The sequence below is a fragment of the Lissotriton vulgaris genome, chromosome 7, assembly GCF_964263255.1.
Source record: "Lissotriton vulgaris chromosome 7, aLisVul1.2, whole genome shotgun sequence".
Lineage (NCBI taxonomy): Eukaryota > Metazoa > Chordata > Amphibia > Caudata > Salamandridae > Lissotriton > Lissotriton vulgaris.
In genome coordinates, this window is record NC_141695.1 from 1,034,825,427 (window position 1) to 1,034,847,257 (window position 21,831).

The 21,831-nt window shown below is 44.8% G+C and overlaps 1 protein-coding gene across 1 annotated transcript in view; it reads left to right on the forward strand.

Annotated features, from left to right (window-relative positions):
- Nucleotides 1-18,865, forward strand: part of ADAMTS2 (ADAM metallopeptidase with thrombospondin type 1 motif 2) — a 1,719,397-nt gene extending 1,700,532 nt beyond the window's left edge. Inside the window, exon 22 of the mRNA XM_086931466.1 lies at nt 16,963-18,865. Coding sequence (XP_086787592.1) covers nt 16,963-17,393 — 431 coding nt within the window. The 3' untranslated portion in view covers nt 17,394-18,865. The remainder of the gene's footprint in view (nt 1-16,962) is intronic.
- The last annotated feature ends 2,966 nt before the right edge of the window (nt 18,866-21,831 follow it).

Sequence of the window (21,831 nt, forward strand, 5' to 3'; positions counted from 1 at the left end):
CGTGTTAAATGCTTATTAAATGATTAAAATACAATAATTTATAAACATTATTTTAAGCGGAATTTAAAAGCATTGAAAATAAAAGCATTTTTAACAATTAATTATAATGTAGTAAATGTAGTTAAAAGTTATGTTCATGTACTTGTTTTATTTTAAAGTAATTATTTGTAAATCATAAATTACTTATTTGTTTTGCAATTATGACATTTTTTTTATTTAGTCTAGGATTTTAATGCTAAAATATTTTATATTTATTCAATTTAAAAGTTAAAATAATTACATCTTTTAAATATTATATCCTAATTCACCGCCTTCATTATTTTCTGTGGGTTTGTCTGGCAGTGCATGTGAGTAGCTAGAGTTGCTGAATAGGAACAGTAGAGGAGCTAAACAGGAATACATTTCCTGCAGTCTTAGGATCTTTTGACTGTGTTAACTTTAGAAGTGTGGTTTATAAAAAGCATTGTGGTTGGTTTGTATATTTGTATATCCCGCCCTAAACCCATTCTCGCTCCTCCCCAAACCCCTTCCCATGTCTGTTTTCCCATTCTCCGGCCACTCCCTCTGGTCTCTCCTAAATTTACTATCAAAACATATTTTACAGTCATTATTACCTAAATGCAGTATATGAAAAGACAGAAGTAATACAATTAGAGCACAGTAAAGGAGACATGCTACAAATGTGGGATATACGGAGAATCATGAGGAAAGTCATTGAATAAGAAACAGTGAAATGAGATAGACAAGAAAACCATCCAATAAGAGCAAGGGGCAGACCCAAACTCAACTATATGTTTATATTTGTATGTATTAGAGACCATGCGTCTTCGACAACAGACATCTAAAACTGCATGCGAGACCTAACAAGGCGTCAGATGGTTTAATCTCCTTATTAAATTAGTACCCAAGACACCATACAATAAGTATAACTGACAATAGGCCTATTAGGCTTCATGATCCAGTCCCTCAATTAGACACCAGAGCCACAGCAATAGAGCAACCCAATCTGCAACAATAGAGTGTTTCCCTTGAACTACCAGTTGCAAAACCAGAGGAAATATATGAAAAAAGTTATAAATGATGTATGAGTCAATGCATTCGAATTACCGTGTTTCAATTTGAAGTAGCGGGCGTTGAAACACCGCTTTGGGCTTGTCTCAACACTTTTGTATGGGAAGGTCATCGTAGCAAAGAAAAGAAACAATAACGTTTGCCTGAATGTGCTTTCACGTTTTTTTAGTTTATAAATATTCCCAGAAGTACACCTGAAAGTCTGCACTAGGAGTAGGTTTTCAGACATACTGCTCAGGATATCATATTTTTTTTTTTATCTCTACTGTAAAAAAAACTTGGGGCTATTAGATTCTGTCAAGAGAATACTGTATTACAGCGTCTTTTTTACTGTGTCCCTTTACAGTAGGTCCGGCTGGAAATTAATATTCGCCAGAGTAATCTCTCATTATTTGGCGCTTGGCGATACAATTGTTACGCGAAATTCCTATGACTACCTAAAAAATAAACACAAAGACTCAGTTTGCACTAAAAATGAGTGCCAAATCGTACAGCTGGCGTTTCGCGTATTTTCGCATACATTATCTGTATTTTCTGCAATGGAAATGAAGCACATTCCACCCAGTCCTACTTCACTGTGCTTCTCCACGCTATCATACATGACATCCATCTTAGAATACACCATCTCCTTGCACATAGCAACTGCAGCGCCGTAACGCAAAATTACCCCGCCCCCCCTCCTACCCGAGCAGTATGCGTCTACCACATCTCACTTATATTCATGTGTGGTCCCTTGAAGGTGTGGGCCCCCATTCGCCGCAGGGACCTGTGTTTCGCCCCTGGACGACTGCCGCAGTGTGAGGCAAGTCCCAAAGCAGATGAAATGAATCATTTGTTTCCGTTATAGACATTGGGTTTTATTTGCAGATTGCTGATGGGGAGGGGCAGCGTTTGAGTTGTCCTCAGCACATATTAGTGAAACATTCTTAAGAACTCCCACATTTTTCCCTAAAGATAAAGGGGCAGATTTATGAGTTCTGGTGCATCTCTGCAAATCAGCAGGGATGCGCCAGAACTGATGCGTCACGCAATTCCCTCCTTGCGGCACCACAGATGCGCCGCATTTACAATGTGGCGCACCATTGTGCAAGGAAGGGCAGATGCGTGACGCATCTTGTGGTGTACGGGCGGCGCATTGCTGGAGTAGCGTCGCAAGTGCGACGCAACTCCTGCAATGTACAGAGGCTACCCATACATAACGTGGTGCGTCACTCCTTACGCCTGCTTCAAGCAGGCGTACGGATTTGACCCAGCAGCGTCGTAAAACTGACGCAGTGAAATATTGTAGATTTCACTGTGTCAGTTTTACTGGGCTTTCCTACGAGGGAACGCCCACCCTGCGACAGAACGCCCACATGAAACCTGACGCAGGTTTCATGTGGCGCAGGGCTTTACAATGTGACGCATCTGCCTAGATGCGTCACGTTGTAAATAGGTCGCAGGGATGCACCACGTTTCCGCGCCGTTGCGTGACGCAACAGCGGCGTAAACGTGGCGCAAGTACGAAATAAATCTGCCCCTTAATTACTTTCTTTGTGACATCAAGTACTTTAGAATAGGTTTTAAAAAAGTAAAAAGATGCAGAGATAAATAATCATATTTTATGGGTTATTTTTACACCCTCTGCAGATTGACCTCAAAAACCTCATGGTATTTCCCGAGTGCGCAAAGGGAATATGGGCATGTTTGTCCTGTGTCTCCTTATGCAAGCAGTATTCAAAGCCACAGCTCCTATCAATCACCGATTTCCTCAAGTGTTGGTTTACATTTTCAAGCATTGCTTGCCATCTACTGGCCAAGAGCTGTACCTGCGACAATACCTATAAACCGACACTAGCTCAGTCATAATTCCAGATACTCTAATTCCGCAAACCCAAACCCCACATATTCAATATCGTGTATACCACAGTTAAAAGCGTTCTCTTTTGTCTTAATTAATTCCCCAAACCCTTAAAACTATCATGTGCTACATATTATACCCCATATGCAATTAAAAAACAATACAATGAAGCTTCCATTTTCACACCTCTAGAATTGCCATCACCACACCAACGAACACCACACACAGTGCTGGAACCATAAACGTTTTCATTCAGCGTTCTTTGTAACTCAGTGACAGGCGGAGCAGTTAAGCCGCTTATTATTGTGTGTTGATCGTCTAGTACCCTCCACCGTCCAATGCAAGACAATGCATAGAGCAGGTCATGTATCTCCATCATAGTCAAAATTCACACACAGCCTGCTATCATATAGCCCATAAAAACACAGACCACCACCGAACAACAAACACAGAGTTGTATTAAGACACGCTATCCCGAAAACTTCCATACACCCAGCACAGCACAGGTATACTGGACAGCTGCCTCTCTCGTGGCTCACAACAGCAGTGAGCACTAATAAACAACATTTGCCAACGTCCAACCGATGCCCCTGAAGACAGCGCCTCACCGTTCTCCAATGCAGCTTCACTGTGACCCATAGGTCCAGGCCTGGCAGTTCGGGCTGGACTGTTCTCATTGGGCACAGGATCAAGACTGATTTGCATATGGCTGGGTCCAAACTGGTGAGCAAAAAAACTATGGATTTAGGCCCAGATCTCTGTACTGGGGTGAATGTATGACATTGTTCTGCATTCCGTCCATCAATTGTTCTTTTTGCATTTGTCACTCCGAGTGGGACAGGTATGCCCAAGCGTGGGTCCCGTACTCTCCATGCCACTGGAGTAAAGCTATCCTGGCTGATGAGGGATGAAACCCTGAAATCAGTCCAAGGATGCCTTTTCCAGTCCAGGGAGGACCTGGCTTGACACTTCGGGCTGGACTGTTCCCTTTGGGCGCAGGGTCAAGTCTGATTTGCATATGAGTTCAAACTGGAATGGCATGGCAGCAAAAAAATATGGATTTAGGGCCAGATCTCTGTACTGGGGTGAATGTATGACATTGTTCTGCATTCCCCGTCAATCAATTGTTCTTTTTGCATTAGTCACCCATAGTTGAAATGCCCATAGTTGAAATGACCGGGCGCTCCAGTGTAAACACTCCAGAGTACAATCATTGATGTACTTGTGTTTATTGGAAGGCATCATTACCTCCATGTTCCTCGTCCTCGATCCAGTCATCACTCATGAGGTATCCCACAAGACAGGAAACAAAACAGGAAACGCTTTTAGGCTCCACCCCCCCTCCTGCCAGGTGCTATATTACTCCCAAACACTAGAAGTACATCCTGTTTTGTTTCCTGTCGGTGGATTACTTGATGTGAGACTCTTGGGTTAGTGCCGGGCACTAACCTGCTTCGCTTGCCCTGTGGCTCCCTCCTCTGCTGGGCTCTGGGGGCTCCCGTGGACCGTCGTGGGATGCTGTAGAGTTGGGCTGCTGGGCTTCCCTGTCTCTTCCTGGGCTCGGGAGTCCTGTGATGCGTGGCTCCGCGGGTCTCCCTGTTCTTGATGCCCGTTTTCGTGCTACGCGGTGATTCATCTGGAGGCCGGTTGGGTGAATGTGCCGGTACTGCTGCGAGTAAAGGTTGAGGTAGGAGGTTGCTTTCTTAGCGCTGGGCCGTGTCTTGGGCGCGTTTTAGTTCTGTTTCCTCCCCCTGCAGCGTTCCTCATTGCCTTTCCAACGGGCACCTGGGTGGGCTCCGGCCTGCCTGTCATTACGAGGAGCAATCTTCCTGCAGCGGCATGCCTTGGCGACCCGCGCTTACTGTTTCTCCATGGCCGCGGGTTTCCTTTGGGTGATGCCCCTTCCTCTCACGTCGGTTTCCTGGTTCGCTACGGCCTGCACTGTGATTGGCCGGCGGCTTGGTTTGTCTCTACACGTTACCGGGTTCGTTTTTCCGGTTGCAGTTTTCAAGCCTGACCTTCCCTGGGAGTTTTCCGGCATTGGGATTGGTCGTTTTGGATTTAATTCGACCTATTCAAAGTTACCTTCTTCCATGGCAGCTGATTGGTTTGTTTGCTCCCTCTATATATACTGGGCGGGAGTTTTTGTAGTTTTTCTTGTTGTGTTTCCTGCTCTTCTGCTGCTGCTGTTATTTTGTGCATTATGGGCAAGCTTCATCGCAAGAGGAAGCATTCTTCTCCTATATTTTCACAAGAACAAGGGAACCCAAAAGGTATATCATAGGGACCTTGGGCAGTATCAATTTACAAAAGACAATGGTCCCTATATGTGGACAGGATAGCAAAACATAATAATCATACACCTAATAAGTAGTATGTTTCTTTGTCCAGCCAGACAAGAATTTTATGTTAAATGATCAAGTTCATAGAGGGAGTTTTAAGACCAAGATAACAAGTGGGCACAGCCGTGACCCACAACATTTAAGACAAAACAACAAAGAAATGGCCAAAAAGGCAAAGTGAAAATCTGTCTGTATACTATTGTTCAGTGCTACAGACTCAATCTCTTAAACATAACCATACCATTGCATCAAATAATATAGCATTCATCATATTGCATATGGGGTTTTTTGTCGACGACGTTTCGATGCCTTTTTAAATTATGACATCATCATCAGGACAAGAATTATCAGCATTATTGTTTTGTTCAACAATTATAAACACAATGCCTATTATCGCATTACTTTCAAAACAATTCCGGGGCTTCCATCAAGGTTGTATGGAAACGCCAGCAGTGGAGCGCGATGGCTCAATTTGTATTGGCAGGAGCACTGTGGCTAATACGGCAGTCCGATGGGAGTGAACTTCCGAGGGCTTGGTTTGTCTCTACACGTTACCGGGTTAGTTTTTCCGGGTGCGGTTTTCAAGCCTGACCTTCCCTGGGAGTTTTCCGGCATTGGGATTGGTCGTTTTGGATTTAATTCGACCTATTCAAAGTTACCTTCTTCCATCGCAGCTGATTGGTTTGTTTGCTCCCTCTATATATACTGGGCGGGAGTTTTTGTAGTTTTTCTTGTTATGTTTCCTGCTCTTCTGCTGCTGCTGTTATTTTGTGCATTATGGGCAAGCTTCATCGCAAGAGGATGCATTCTTCTCCTATGCCTTCCTCTTCCCCTGAGGCCAGTGAAGACTCAGCTACTCCTGTAAAGCGTGCCAGGGTGGAAGATGATCGGATTAAACGCCTTATCCTGGAGGCGCTGTTTGATATGAATGCGAGCAAGAAGGCTGTTGGTGGTCGTTCTGGTGCTGCTGACCTTTACTCGGACATTTCCTCCTCTGATAATTCTGATGGGTCTTCTCTCGCTGCTGCTGAGCTTCAGGGCAAATACATTTCCAGGGATCTCTTGCCTGATATCCTTTCCCATGTTCGGGTGAATATGGGGTTTTCTGATGCTTCTGGGCCCAGCACCTCTCAGGATACGATCTTGCCGCAGTTTAGGAAACCTGTTGCCTCTTCTCTGCTGGTACACCCTTTTGTGTTGGATGTCCTGACGAAGGAATGGAAGGACCCGGATCACATCGCCATGCCCAGGTTTATGTCCAAGCTTTATCCTTTGCAGGATATGGTGGACTCCTTGACTGATTCTGTCCCGATGGACTCCGTTGTGGCCAGTCTTGTGGGACGTTCTTTCATGGCGGATGATAACATCCTGAGGGACGGTGTGGATAAGAAGATCGACTCAGCTTTAAAGAAATCATATGCTGGCTCTCACCTTGCTATTCGATCTGGGATTTATGGGGCCTATGTTGCCCAGTCTTTGTTGTCTGATTTCAAGACCCTGTTTTCCACCATGCAGGAGGGTGGCAGCTGTCCGGACTTGCTGGAGTTCATGGACGTCAAACTGAATTCCTATTGGACATCGCCTTTGATTCAGTGAGGGCTTCTGCTATGTTCTGTGGTTCCTCCATTGCTGCTCGTCGGAACCTGTTGATGAGGGATTGGAAGACGGACGCGGCTCAACGTTCCATGACTTTAAGGTTACCTTTCACTGGTACCCGTCTGTTTGGTGACTCTTGAGGATAAGCTGCATAAAGTCTTTAAGGAGCGCAAACATTCCTTGTCTTTTTGTCAGCTTCCGTACTGTGGGGGTTCCTCCTTCTCCAGTGCCAGGTCATTGCGCCAACCTTCCAGGTTTCAGCAGTCTTCCTTCAGGAGTCAGCGTGGCACTGGCTGGTCCTTTCCACAGAAGTTTCAGAAGAAATCCCCGCGGGGTGCTGGGCCTGACCCGCAGCGTTCCTGACTATGCCGTCCAGGAGGTCCACCTGTGGTTGGTGGGAGACTTCGCCTGTTTCTTCCTGCTTGGCGATTGACGACCTCTGACAAATGGGTGCTGGAAGTTTTGTCTCGGGGTTACCGGATCAAGTTCCTGCCCCCCCACCACCCTCTGGGGTGGGGGTGACTCCGACTCCTCGGGACGCCTGCCACTGTCTGGCCTTGCTGGAGGGTGTTCGTCTTTTGGTCAGCAAGCATGCGATTGTCCCTGTTCCACAGAGGGAACTGGGGATGGGTGTCTACTCCATCATCTTTGTGGTTCCGAAGATCACGGGGATTTGCGGGTGGTCATCAACCTTCGGGGTCTGAACTTGTTTGTGAAGAAGATCCCATTCAAGATGGAAACTCTCCAGAAGGTGATTCCACTGATCCAGTCAAGGTGGGTGTTCTCCACTCTCGATCTCCAGGACGTTCCCATAGCTGTAGGGGATCAGGGATTCCTGCGCTTCTGCCTGGAGGGTCAGCACTGGCAATTCTGAATCCTTCCTTTTGGTCTACGGTCCGCCCCCAGGTGTTCACCAAGGTGGTGGCTCTCTTGGTGGCGCATCTCCATCTCCTGGGGGTGTTCGTGTTCCCCTATCTGGACGACTGGATTCTGCCCCGCTACCCCTCTCCTCTGAGGTCCCCGTCTCCCTCCCTTCTGTTTCCTCTCACCTTGGCGGTCTGGAGGTTGGAGGTCTGGAGGTTGAACGGTTGTCTCTTGGGGTCCATGGTCTGCCCGACCACATTATATCTGTGATGCAGGTCTCTCGTAGAAAATCTACTTTGGCTTCTTATTCCAAACACTGGACTTCTTTTTCTGGGTGGTGCTCCTCCCTTGATCTGTCTCCTACCTCTTGCCCTCTGTCTTCTGTTCTTCAGTTTTTCTGGATGGCTTTCAGAAGCGCTTTGCTTTGTCTACCTTGTGGGGTCAATGGTCTGCTATCCGTGCCTTCCGGGATCCAGATTCTTTTCATCCTTCGGATGGCTTATTGGTTTCTAGTCTCTTTCGGAGTTTCTCTCTCTCTTCTCCTTCTGTCCGGTCTCTGGTTCCCCCTTGGGATCTCTCCTTGGTGTTGGGTGTTTTGCAGTACTCTCCAATTGAGCCTTTGGAGTCTGTGGACCTTAATTTCCTGTCTTACAAAGTGGCGTTTCTGGTTGCTATTACTTCTGCGAGAAGGCTGGGGGAACTTACGGCTTTGTGTTGTTCTCCCCCATTTTTGCGGTTTCTGGATGACGCTGTGGTCCTCTCTTTGGATCCCGGTTTACTCCCCCAAATCTGCTCTCATTTTCATTCCTCTCAGGAACTGGTTCTTCCTTCTTTGTGTCCTTCTCCTTCTTCTCCTTCTGAGCTCTTGCTTCATTCTTTGGATCTGAAGCGTGCCTTGTCAGTTTATGTTGCTAGGTCTGCGGGGTTTCGCTCCTCTGACTCCCTCTTTGTGACCTTTGGTTTGGCTGGTCGGGGTAAGGCTGCCTCCCGGCATACTTTGGGTCACTGAATAAAAGCAGTCATCTTTCTGGCTTATCTCAGTGCTGGTTTGCCTTGTCCTGCTGTGGTTCAGGCGCGTTCCACTAGGGGCGTGTCAACCTCTTGGGCTGCTTTTTGCCAAAGGCCTTGTTGGTCGTTGCTTTGGGATGCCTCATGAGTGATGACTTGGTCGAGGACTAGGGACGTAGAGGTAATGCTATGATTACTTTTGGTAATCCCCATTACTCTTAGTCCTACTTGTCCTTGACCCAGTCATATTTCCCACCCTTCCTCCCTGTCCAGGCCTTTGTTGCTTGGTGTGTCAGGATGTGATTCTAGTGGTTGGGAGTAATATAGCACCTGGCAGGAGGGCAGAGGGATGGAGTCTAAAAGTGTTTCCTGTTTTGTTTCCTGTCTTGTGGGATACCTCATGAGTGATGACTGGGTCGAGGACAAGTAAGACTAAGAGTAATGGGTGTAGGAGAGTAGGGTCTGCATCCTATGGTCACCCCCACTTTTTGCTCTGATATACTGGTTTCTCTACTATATTGTGACTGTGGGCCTGCTAATCAGACCCACAGCCCAGCTGTTCTCTCTCTAAATTCATACCACGTACTTTAGGTACATACCTAATTGGGTATTGGGTCACCTTTGTGAGCCTCTGTATAGTGTACCATAGGTACCCAGGGCATAGGTGCATCCAAGGCCTACCAGGGGCTGCAGAATGTATTATGCCACCCTAGCTGGCCATCCAAATTGACACAACTGGCTGATCACTCAGCTGGGGCAAGGTCGTGCTTGCTTAGGTATAGTATCCCTATACCTACCATTACATATAGACACATATATACCTATATGTCACTCCTATGGCAGGCCTTGACAATCCTGAAAGCAGAGTGCTTGGTTTTATGTGAGATGGTGCTCTAGCATGAGATGAGCCTGTCTGCAGCTTTCGGAACCATGCCCTTATAGCTGTTCTATGATATAGCCATACCATATACTCTTAAGTGCATTATAATCCTTGCGGTTTATGCTAACTTTGGTTTGGCTTTATCGAAACATGTTGTGTAAGGTGTCATACGCTTTGGAATACTACCCTTTCGCCAGTTCTGGCGACGGGGGTAGCATTCCACCCTTCTAGAGGGAGAAGACATGTAGTTGTAGCTTTACCCGGTTAAAGTTAAACAGAGCCTCAGCATCACAAAATGGATGCTGCTGCCACAGACACAAGTCTGACCTCCTGCAGCTGGGAGCCCTTCCAGTGAGGGAAGCCTGGACAATAGGTTTCCTGCCTTGGGAGGTGCTAGCACCTCCCCAGACAGGCCATAGTGTATTGGGGCAGGGTGGGTTAAATGAAATGAGACACTGCCTGGGGCACACAAGGTGCTCCATGCATAGTCCGGTTCAAACCAGTTGCTGGGGTACTCCAGCCCCAGCTCTGGCACGGAACCGGACAAAGGGTAAGGGGTGTAACCACCCCCTTCCCTGGTCCCACCCATAGAAGGGACCTAGCAGGTAATCCAGCCCCTTTAATTCGTATAAAGCTAGGAGCTGAGTCGAGAGACTTTAGATTATCCTAAACTGAAACCCGGAAACGAAGCTCGGGCCTTCGACATTCTACTGCAACTAGAAGACTGAAGAATCTCCCTTGTGGTCAAGGAGTGACCACCCTGTGCAAACAGGCACCAACTAGCGAATTGCCAGTTTGCTTTGTCGATGCTCCCGAAGGATCCCGACGACTCTGCTTCACAGGACTGGACTTCCAGACTTTTCTGTCCCCGACCCACACCTCCAGCAAAGCTGAGACCTGTGGCGGACACAAGAGACGTGGGACTGGACACCTGGCTATTTTTCTCTTTGCTAAATTGTGCAGCTTTTGAGGTGTCCTCGAAGTTGTGCATTGGGACTTGAATAGCCCCAACACTGAGTCATAAGTGCACTGAAGCTCAGCCCTCCGCACTCCACGAGTGCTGCGTTGGGCCTGCTCTTGCATTTCCTCTTGATGCATCTTTGTGGTTGCTAGCCCGCTGGCTAATGGCCATCTTGAAGACTCCATTTTGAAACAATGCTGCTTGCCTGGTTGCTCTGGGCTTGCTCTTGCTTTCCTGTAAAGGGGAAGCTCCATAGACCTTGCTGGTCTGTACAGGAAGCCAATCTTCACTTCCTTCATGGGTTGCCTTTGCCAAGGCTTGTTGACTCCAATCCGGAAGCCCACACTGCCAACAGCGAGATCTTTTGTGGGTCAGTCCGTATACAGCTCCTGGTTGTCGTCGACACTTCCTGGTCCATGTGGCTGCAGAGACAAGCTTCACTTCTTCACCTGTTTGCAGCTCGACATCGCCTGGTTCCTTCCTGGTTCCTTCCTGGTCACTGGATAGTGACCCAGACTCTGTCCCCTCTGCTTTCAGGTTCTTCACTTCTTTGATCCACCCTTGGATCCATCCGGACATCTTCCTCCTGGTCCCCTCAGCATCTTCTTGCAGCTCTCCATAGGAATCGATGACGTAACCCGACATGACTTCACACCCAGCTCCCCTGGGTGAGGTAACTCGAGTACTCCGGTACGTCCGTGGGTAATAACTATCCAAGTGTCCTGTTTTAACTGGGTTTCCCCGCAAGTCCACCCGGACTGTGCGAAATCAACTAGTTTCTAACTTTTACGTTCCCATTGAAAGTCTATGAGAACTTGTGTGTGTGTTTAGACACTGCGCACACATCCTGTGAGACTCCTACTTCATAATCTGTGGTTGTTCAGTGTAGTCCCTGCGATTACCTAGGCCCTAGGCCTATTCACCTGTTCTGAAGTGGTTCTTATACCACTTACTTAGTATATAGTTCATGAGGCCCCTAGGGCAGAATTGTATTTGTGCAACTTATAGTATGCTTATTGAGTAATTTGTGCTGTATCTTGAACTCTTTAAGGCAACAATGGTCCTTAACATGAGAAGTTTTCTAGGAGCAAAATAATTTATAGACAACAATGCGTTCTATAAGCAAGGAAGTGTCCAGCCGGGCACTTGATTTAATCAATGTAAGAAAAATTTAGGAGGATCTTAGTGAACAAATATATAGTGGGATACACTCCTGTATCCAGTACATATACAACATAAACAATTACAGACAAAAAGAAAGGAAGAAGGGTTAGATATTTTTAGGCAAATAATGAGAAGGAAGCTAATAATCTGATAGAAATGAATCTAGTTATCCTCATATAGTTAACACTAATTAGTAACACAATGGAAAACTGGTGTGTAACCATATTAACTGTCGACGGCGTTTTGATCCTTTTAACAACATACAAGGATCATCATCAGGACTGAAATTACATTGCCTGAATGGAATTATAACAAGCCTGTTGTTAATGGTGATGCGCAATTTGCAAGGTAGGACGCTGAATCCCAGCCGGTAATTAAGCCTTCCACTGGTCAATCTGACCAGGAGTTCTGTGTATCCAAGCGTAGGAATGAATGGCCGCGAGAGCGATGTCCTCGCGACGGTTAGATTAGAAGGGGTTCACATTCTGCGACGTGTTCGATGCAGCGATTAAACTCAGGCCTCAGTTTGGCGATGCAATGCTGGCCTGAGCAAGGGAGGAATTGGAATGGGGCTGCGGGAAGTATTTCCACACAGGCACTATCACCTTGAAGATGGCGGAACGATCTCCAAAGCTTCATGGCACAATGGCTGCAATCGCCGAACTGAGGCCTGAGTTTAATCCCGCATCGAAACGTCGCAGAATGTGAACCCCTTCTATCACTCAGTTTAAACCGGAATATATATATGTATAGGGAATACATTTTAGACACAGAGCTGGACTCAAACATGTTTGCTATTATGAAATTGAAAGACATGAGTAAATACGATGGATTGTTTTAAATTCCAGTAAAATGTATCTGGAGGAAGTAGAGCATTCATTGATGCTTTCTGACCTTCTCCCAAGTCTTTACCTTACACCTTTTAGTAACAGAAAACATGAAGCTAGTCATTTGCTGCCTCCGAGAACCCATCTTCATTTAAACACTATCATATCAGTCTGTGGAATAAGAGTGTCTGGATGGAGGCACAACCATTCTTGTTGTACCTATAAAGGAATGCACTGAAAGCTCAGAGATCTAAAAGTGAAGAAACTAAAGGTATAAAACAGTCATTAGATGGACCATGGACTTATAAGAGTAACTCACAATAGCAAATGGGTCTGATAAGGGTTTTACCAGCTTTGTGAGTAATGTGGGCAAACCTGCTGGTCCAACTAGTTCCCTAGGGGACTCCAGCTCCCCAAGCAGCCAAGATCTCTGGGTGAAAATGCAGCTGGCAATAAGCAGTAACTGGGAAAACTGGATGTGGTAAATGTGTATCCTCCAGTAATTCTCTATCCCTAAGGGTTCACAGCAAGAATGGAAGTTTGTTTCTGGCCCCAGACATATCTTCTGGCAGTAAAGGTATCTCTGGGACCAGAAGGACTGGACCCATGAATAGGCGTCTCACAATCAGGCCCCAGTGTCTTAATGATTGTATGTTGGAACAAAGAGTTCCTCAACAACGACTCCCTAAACGACGAGGTCTCTAGTACGACTACGTCTCAACCACGATTCTTTTTACCACGCATTCCTATACCAAAAATCTTGTTGTAAACGAATGCATGGTAAGCCAACCCCCTAAAAACTAAACCGAACCCCTCCCACTCCCTAAAAACGACCCCGTACCCCCCACCTCCCACCCCCTAAAAACCTACACAAACCCCTGCAACCTCTTAGTATCTACCCTGAACCCCTCCCACCACCTAAAAACTAACACAAACCCCTCCCACCTCTTAAAAACTATCACTACCACCCCACCCCCTAAAAAATAACATGAACCCCCACCTCCTTAAAACTAACCCAAACCCCTCCCACCCCCTAAAAATGAACATGATCCCACTTAGGGTGACCAACCGTCCGTAAATTTCACGGACAGTCCGTAAATTGGACCTCAGGTCCGTTGTCCTTGTGGATCCTTTTTACGGACACCTTTTGTCCGTAATTTTAGGCTTTGCAGGGGAACAGAGCTGTTCCCCTCTGAAAGGCCTCAGCTCCCTGATGGGGCCGCCTCGCACTCCTCTGAGCACAAGAGCAACCCCACCTTGCCCATTGTCAATCTGTGTGGGGCTGATTGCCACATACAGAATGACAATGGGTCAGTCTGGGCTGACACAACATGTGGTGGCCTACTCCAGCCTCGGTCTAGGGCAGGGCTTTCTGTTACCTGGAAGTGCAAAAACGCCCATGCTGCTGCTATGTGAGAATCCAGTTAACAAAAGGAAGGCGGTGAAAGAAGTTCAAAGGAAGGGATTACAGTTATATAGCAGCCATGGTTACTGCTTTTTTATTTTATGCAACTAACAACCACTGACAAAGCCAATTGTTCTGGCTTGTTGTAGGTGTAATGTTACTTGTTCTAAGTGTAACGTTACTTGTTGTATTATATATCTGGATGCAATTACAGAAGCAACAAAAACACCCGTCTGGTGGCACATTATAATAAGCACAGATTTTTAGCTTATGTGTTATAAGCCACACATTTTATTATATTAAACACCCTTTTGGAGAGACCCCCCTAGTTTTTATATCCCATTTACAGCTCTGGAAACAACAGCATGTCACAGTCGCCCCATGTCAGGCCCTGTGCATCATGCATGACTCATGCCTTCCACTTTTTCAGATTGCCTATGTGCAGGGGCATAGTGAACGCTGCCCCACCCCTTGCTTTAGGAACTACAGCGAGGGTGGAGTTCTTGATGGGTCCCATAATTAATGTGAAAAGGTGAGTGAATAAGTAAGTGAAGGGATGACTGGATGGATGGCTGAATGGATAGCTGGATAGATGAATGAAATGATGGCTGGATGGATGGATGGATGGATGGATGGATGAGTGAAAAGAAGGATGACCGGCGAGTGAATGGTAGATGGATGAGTGAAATGATGGATGGATTGATGAATTTGTTAAGTGAAAGGGTGGATTGATGAATTGATAAGTGAAAGGGTGAATGTATGGACGGATGAGTGAAAGGGTGGATGTAAGGCTAGATGAGTGTGTGAAAGGGCGGGTAGATGGACAAAAGGATGGATAGATAAGTGAAGATGTGAGAGGGTGGATGGATGAGAGAAAGGATGGATGGATGAGAGAAAGGATGGCTGAATGATAGGTTCAATGGATGTATTCATGAATGGATGAGTAGATGGATGGGTGGGTGGATGGAAGGATGGATGGCTAAGTGAAAGGGGAATTGACAGAGAAAAGAGGATTGGTAAATGGATGACTGAATGGGTGGAAGGATGAGCGACTGAATGGATGAATGAGTAAGTCACAGAATGGCTGGATGGGTAAATGGCTGGATGGATGAGTGAATGGATGGATGTGTGGAAGAGTGGAAGGATGAGTGTACAGATGGATAGGGTGAAAGGGTGAGTGAATGGATGGATGATGAATTATTACAAGGGTGGATTGAGGGATGGGTGAGTGAAATGATCGATGGAAGAATACGTGATGGATAGGTTTGTAAATGGATGAATATGGACATGGATTGGCACACAGATGGAAGGACAGAATGAATGGTGAAAGACTGAATGATGGATAAAAGTATGAATACACATTGTAAGCCCTATTATCTTAAGCAACATTTCCAATACATTGACTTTCACATTTATATGAGGGATTGTCTCTATATAATTTGTGTGTGCTGTAATGCACTCCAACACTCTGCCCTACATACTTGGGATGAATAGCACCATAGAAGAACTTAAATACACATGAGAGAGGGTCTATGTGAAGATGAGGGGCACCATTGGAGGGTGGTATCAATGCCAGAGTGGCCCGACCGGGAATCAGGTGTTTTCTCTGGGAGCTGGAAAGGTAGGGGCGGTTTTGTTACCACAAAAAGACCTGCACATTTGCTTAAAGCTGCGCGCATACTGACAAACCATGAAGTGCACAATTGTCTCAACCTAATATAAACTTATTTTCACTTGTACTTTAGTAGTTGTCTATTTACTCACTTATATACTATTGCGCAACCTTCTCTGAAGTGTCTGTAAAACTTACCTTTTGTCCTGAATTTTGACCTCCTGTCCTGAATTTTTGTCCTGAATTTTGACCCTTTGTCCTGAATATTTACACTCATTGTCCTGAATTTGCACCCATACCAGTTGGTCACCGTAATCCCACTCCGACCCCTTAAAAACTATCACAAGCCCATCCCAACCCCTAAAAACTGACTCAAACACACCCACACCCTAAATACTACCACAAACCCCTCCCACCCCATAAAAACTAACTCGAACTACCCCACCCCCTAATAACGAACTTGAACCTCTTCCACCCCCCTAAAAACTAACGCGCATCCCCCCTAAAACCTAACATGAACCCTCAACACCCAAGAACCCCTCCCACCCCCAAAAAACTAAAACAAATCCCCCCTCCACCCTGAACCCCTCTTACCTGTTCCTGTCCGATGCTCCTCTGAACACTGCCCTGCACGAACACTAGACCGACTTAGCCTTAACCATACACATGCGTGGTTAAGGCTAAGTTGCTGTTTGTGCAAGTCGTTCGGCTTGCGTGACTCCGGAACTCGGTGTTCCGGAGTCGTTGTTGAAGATGTTCCCCTCTCAAATTTGTTGAATTTGTGCATATTTAATTAGTGACTTTGAGAGAATTCTAGTTGCAGCTTGGAATGTATTCTGAATGCCACTTTTTATTATTGGAGTCAAATTTGTACTTTTTGATCTTTCTGTAATTTTATTTAATCAATAGACTTTTGCTGCTTTTTTCCGCTGGATGTGTATAGTTCTAAAGAGGTAGGGCCCGATTCACAGAGCTAACTTAAGACAAAAAACTAAACTTACTACTTTTGGTATTCACAGAAGTTAGGATTTTGTCTTAAGACAGACTTAAGACAGACTTAAGTTAGGATTTTGTCTCAAGTTTGTCTTAAGTCTGTCTTAAGTTTGTTTTAAGACAAACTTAAGACAAAATCCTAACTTCTATGAATACCAAAAGTAGTAAGTTGAGGATTTTGTCTTAAGTTAGTTCAGTGAATCGGGCCCGTAGTGCGTAACTGTTCCACAGAACTGCTTACCATGACAACCTCCCACTTGATGTAGATAGATGTGTGTATGTTCTGCGTGCAGTTACTGTGATTTTTGTGCCTTGTCAATACAATAACCTGCATTTGTAACATTTCTTAAGTATTGTTTATTAGATATTTTATTTATTCTTTTTTTGTTTCTTTTGCAGAGCATCCTTGCTACGCTGACAAGTCGTCGTTTTGCCGGATGGACTCTCTCGCCCAGTACTGCTCTGTACCCAGCTTCAACAATCTTTGCTGCAAGTCCTGTAGAGGTTTCCTCAATGAAACTGACCCCAACAAGGACAATGACATTGAGAACATCCCACCTCTGCTGACCAGGCCAGACAGAATCCAGCACATAAACTCTACCTCTTGGCCACCCCTAGTTCACAAAAGCAACTCTACCCACCCCAATGGAACTGAGGAGAACCAGGACAATAATGTGGGCAGTTTGCCAAAGAAATACCCTCCGGACAATGAAGTAATGCAACAAAACATGATTCCTAGAAGAAGAGCAACCTATGAAAGGACAAAGAATAGGAGAATTCAGGAGCTGATTGACGAGAAGCAAAAAGCAGAAAAAATGAGAAAACTTTAGAAAAGCACATGGCAAGAATCCAAATTGTTTCTCTTATAGAGATGTTACCAGCAACCAAAGTAATGCCAATGTCATAGAAAATGAATGTGGTGCGATGGCAAACTGCCACCTTTTACAGGTTATGCTCGTTGAAACTATGAGATGACGTCAGGCATGTCTTGTTGAGTAGGGGGCGTATTTACAAAGAGGTCATGTGACGCAGAGCAGCAAGTAAAGTTGCTGTCCTGTATTGCATGAACTGCACCATATCTGCGTATAAGAGGCACAGTTCTGCTCTCTCCCAATGCTGGTGCACTTTTGGCAGCTAGGTGCCAATGCAGGCCCCCTGGAGTCATAGTGTAAAGGTGTCTGTGTTGCAGACAGCATCCTTTTTGTGCAGCAAGGTGGTCTGCCCAGCACAAAAACTAAGCAGGCAAACATTTTCCTCTGTATGTGTCCTGCAGACATGCAACAACAAAAAACAAGTAGGAATGAAAACATGTCAATTCATTATACCTAGGAAGGTTCAGGACTTTTGTGCAAATCCCTGTCTCAATTATTTTAAGATAGATAGGGATTTGCACAAAGAAACCATGGGTGATTGAGTGGGACTGCCCATCCACCACCCATGACTTACCCCTTTGACTCAAAGTAATGTACGGAGGCATTGCACGGCCTTGCATTTCTTTGGGTTACAAACCAACCCAAATCATGATTTATATATTCCAGCAAAGGCTTGCGGCAGGTTGCAATAAAAATGTAAAACAAACTTGATACACACTCTTTGTAAATGAGGGCCTGGGTAAAAGGTGTAAAAAGGTGCTAGTCCAAAGAATTTCTTTCTTCTACATACACACAGCTTGTCATGACAAGTCTACAATAGTGTTTGTACATGCTCTCAGCATTGACAATCAATTCTTAAAAAGTGGACTCGTTAATGCTTCAAAGCAACACAATGCATCTCACATTTTAAAAAACTACTACAACATGCAAAGCTTAAAAATAGAATCTAAGCGACTCTTAGTCATTCTGTGTTCATCAATTTTCCTCCAATTTCAGTATCTATAACTTGCACTAAAAATCGGTTTTTATGACGACTCCTGAAGGAATTAGCCAGGTGTATTTTCTTTAACATAGTTTATAAGTTGTCTTGGTGCTCTGCCACAGTTGCCAATAAAGGTAATAGTATGCACTTATTTCATTTCCATATTACATTACACTCGCAGTGATTTAAAAGTTCAGTGTTGCTTTTATACCTCTGATTCAGAGGTAGCTAATAGCTGTTCCGACACAAAAGTTGATCAATGAACGTTTTCTGTACTGTGTGCTGTGAGGAAAATGTATTTTGATAGAGTTCATCTGCAAACGAATGCTTTATTTTTGTGAACGATACCACATTGTATTAACCACTTTAGAAAGCCATTTAATGGCAAAAAGAACTGCTCATTGCACTTACGTGTATGCTTATAAATGTATAAATCTACAATGAACAACTGATGCGTGCGCTCTTTATTTATACCATGCCCTGCCTTCAGATCTTCTGATTTACTGTCCTTCTGGAATTTTCTCCATAGTTATTGGAGGACATACAACACAGATGTTATATACAAAACTCATCAAATACACACACATTGAACGGAAAAAAACAAATATGTTTGCGTTTCATAATTTAAAATACAATTCGCTGGATTTTTGAATTTGTATTCCATCAAGATTGTCCTACCCTTTTACAAAGATAAAGTATGATATAATACTAAATATATACGTAAACTAAAAAAATCCACAATACTCAACACTTTCAGTGATGTAAAAAAAATCATCATGCCCTTCAAATCAGAAGTTTTAATGTAAGGTGAGTGAATGCAATGCCACATTCAATTACAGTGTGGTGTGGAAATACAAATGACTAACTCAAATAACATTTTCGTTAAAACCCAAGTATATATTTTCTGTAATTAAAACAATGATTTAAATTTGCACGTTACTGTCAATATTTAATTGCTTTAGGTGACATAGGGCCAGATGTAGGTGGCCAAATAGCGAATTTCAGCATTAGTGCTCGCTATTTGGCAGCGAGGAATGTAGGTAAGTTGAAATCTACTAGAATAATTAGGAATCACAAAATTGTGATTCCTTATTTTGCTCTTGCATATAAGGAATCGCAAATTGCGATTCCTTAAATGCAATGTAAGTAGCGCAAAAGAAAGTGCACTTTAGCCGTAAGGATTTGCTAATTACCACCAACTTCAAGTTGGTGGTAATTAGCGATTTCCTTTAAAAAAACACCTTTTTGCATTTTTTTAAGTGCCATGTGGCACACAGTCATGCCCTTAGTGCATGTATGTGCCCCACATATGCACACATGCACATTTCAGGGGTGCAACAGGGTGCCCTTTTGGAACCCTGGCACCCTTGAAATTGCTCCCGCAATTTGCGAGAGCCTCTTGGTGACTCACAAATTGCGGGAGCAATTCCTATTCATTCCTATGCGCCTCTTGGCCCATAGGAATGAATGGGAAGGTATTCCTTAATTGAGAATCGCAATTTGCGATTCACAATTAAAGAACATTAAGAAATCCCCAAAAATATTTTGATTCCTACCTACATGGCATTTTGCGATTCCTTAATAGCGATTCCCAAATTTCGCTATTAAGGAATCGCAAACATGTATTTACCTACATCTGGCCCATTGCGTTTGTTTTAAATATCTTTATTGTAGTTTTACACATACAGTGCAATAGAACAATGCACCATAGTGACCACAGATGTTACAACCCAGCAGGTAAGTTGTGAGCAACGGATGTGACAGAGATTAATCTCATATTGATGAGGCCACAAGCCCTGTGCAGCAGTAAACATCTGTACGCTTTGATTCCATAGTGTAGGTTTACTGTTCTGCCATTGGTGACATATAAGCCACCCTTTTCGTAGAGATTGGAAAGAAAGCTAAACATAGTCCATCACAAGCAACAACAACAAAGGCCGGAGGGAGGTACAGCTTCTCCAATGGTGTAATGTAGGCTGTCAGAGTGGAGGTGTGGAGCTTGAGTGGGAAACAGAGAAATGGATGAAAGACTAGTCCTTGCGCAACCTTATGTGGGGATTTGTGTGTATGAGCGCAGCCTTGCCTGGTGTTGCCATTGGAACCAGGGGGCTACTAGGAGTGTTGTAGGGATCCTGCTCCTACACAGAACTGTACACAGAGACCCAGGACATCACCGGAAGTGACTACTACTTCCGAGGTTGGTAAGGAGGTTAGCAGACTAGTGCTCTCACCCTGATCACCTATAAAGATTGCTGCATTTTCTTCTCGCGCAGCGGACTCGACAAGTAAGGCATTTGTAACAATACCTGTAATAGAACGCTGACAAACGTGGAGCGTCTGGCAAAGGGCTCCACAATTTCTCCTGCTGATTGCGCACTGCAATTTTAATCCTGCATTCACTTTGATTGTTGTGCTGCTCACCGCTTTTTTAAAACTCCCAAACGAAATAGTTGTTTTTTAAAAATATTGCACCGTCTTTACCTCACTCGCTCCCTTCCCCGGTCCACCGCTGAGTTTTTTCAGATTGATGTGAAGGGAAGTTGGAACTCTCTTATCACCGGAAGTGACTACTATTTCCGAGGTTGGTATGGAGGTTAGCAGACTAGTGCTCTCACCCTGATCACCTATAAAAGACAAATGCATTACCTTACGCGCATCAGACGTGCACAGCAGGCGCGCCGGCAGCACGCCAAAGGCAAGCCCGTCGGCGCCCGTCTGCGCTCGACCCGCGGCCGGGGCCAGAAATGCTGCCTGTTCCATGCCAAAATTTACCTACACCAGGGAAGAACTATACACTCTCAACACACAGGTTAAAGGTTGCACCACCATACCCCTCACAAAATTAAACGGTAACCCCCTCACCTGTGCCACATGCAGATGCGCCATAAACCCGGAGCCTAGCCCCACGGGGGAGTCTATTGTACCGCACAAGACCTACACCTCGCACAAACAACTCCAGTGCGGTCTTATAAATGTCAGATCATTAGCGAAACACGCCCTACATTTACATGATCTGCTAACCGATCACGCCTTTGACTGCCTCTTTGTCACCGAAACAAAAAGACCGCTTAATACAAAGAGGATACCCCAAAAAACTACTGAAACACTCAATTAAGAGAGCATGGTGGACTCCTCGGGAAAATCTATTGGAGACTAAAAACAAACCGATCCTTAAAAGAGCTGTTTGCGTCACCACATTTTGTCCGAATGCCCACCAACTTAAGAAATTAATTACAATGAACTGGCATTTGATCAAAAATTTACATGAAGAATTTGCAGCACCACCACTATCTGCATTTCGGAAAGAGAAAAGCGTGGCCAATCACATTGTTCGCTCATCACTAACAACGACTCAAGCACCAACCTTAAGGAGTATGTTGGGTTTAACACCTGTAATTGGACACCACAAATGTG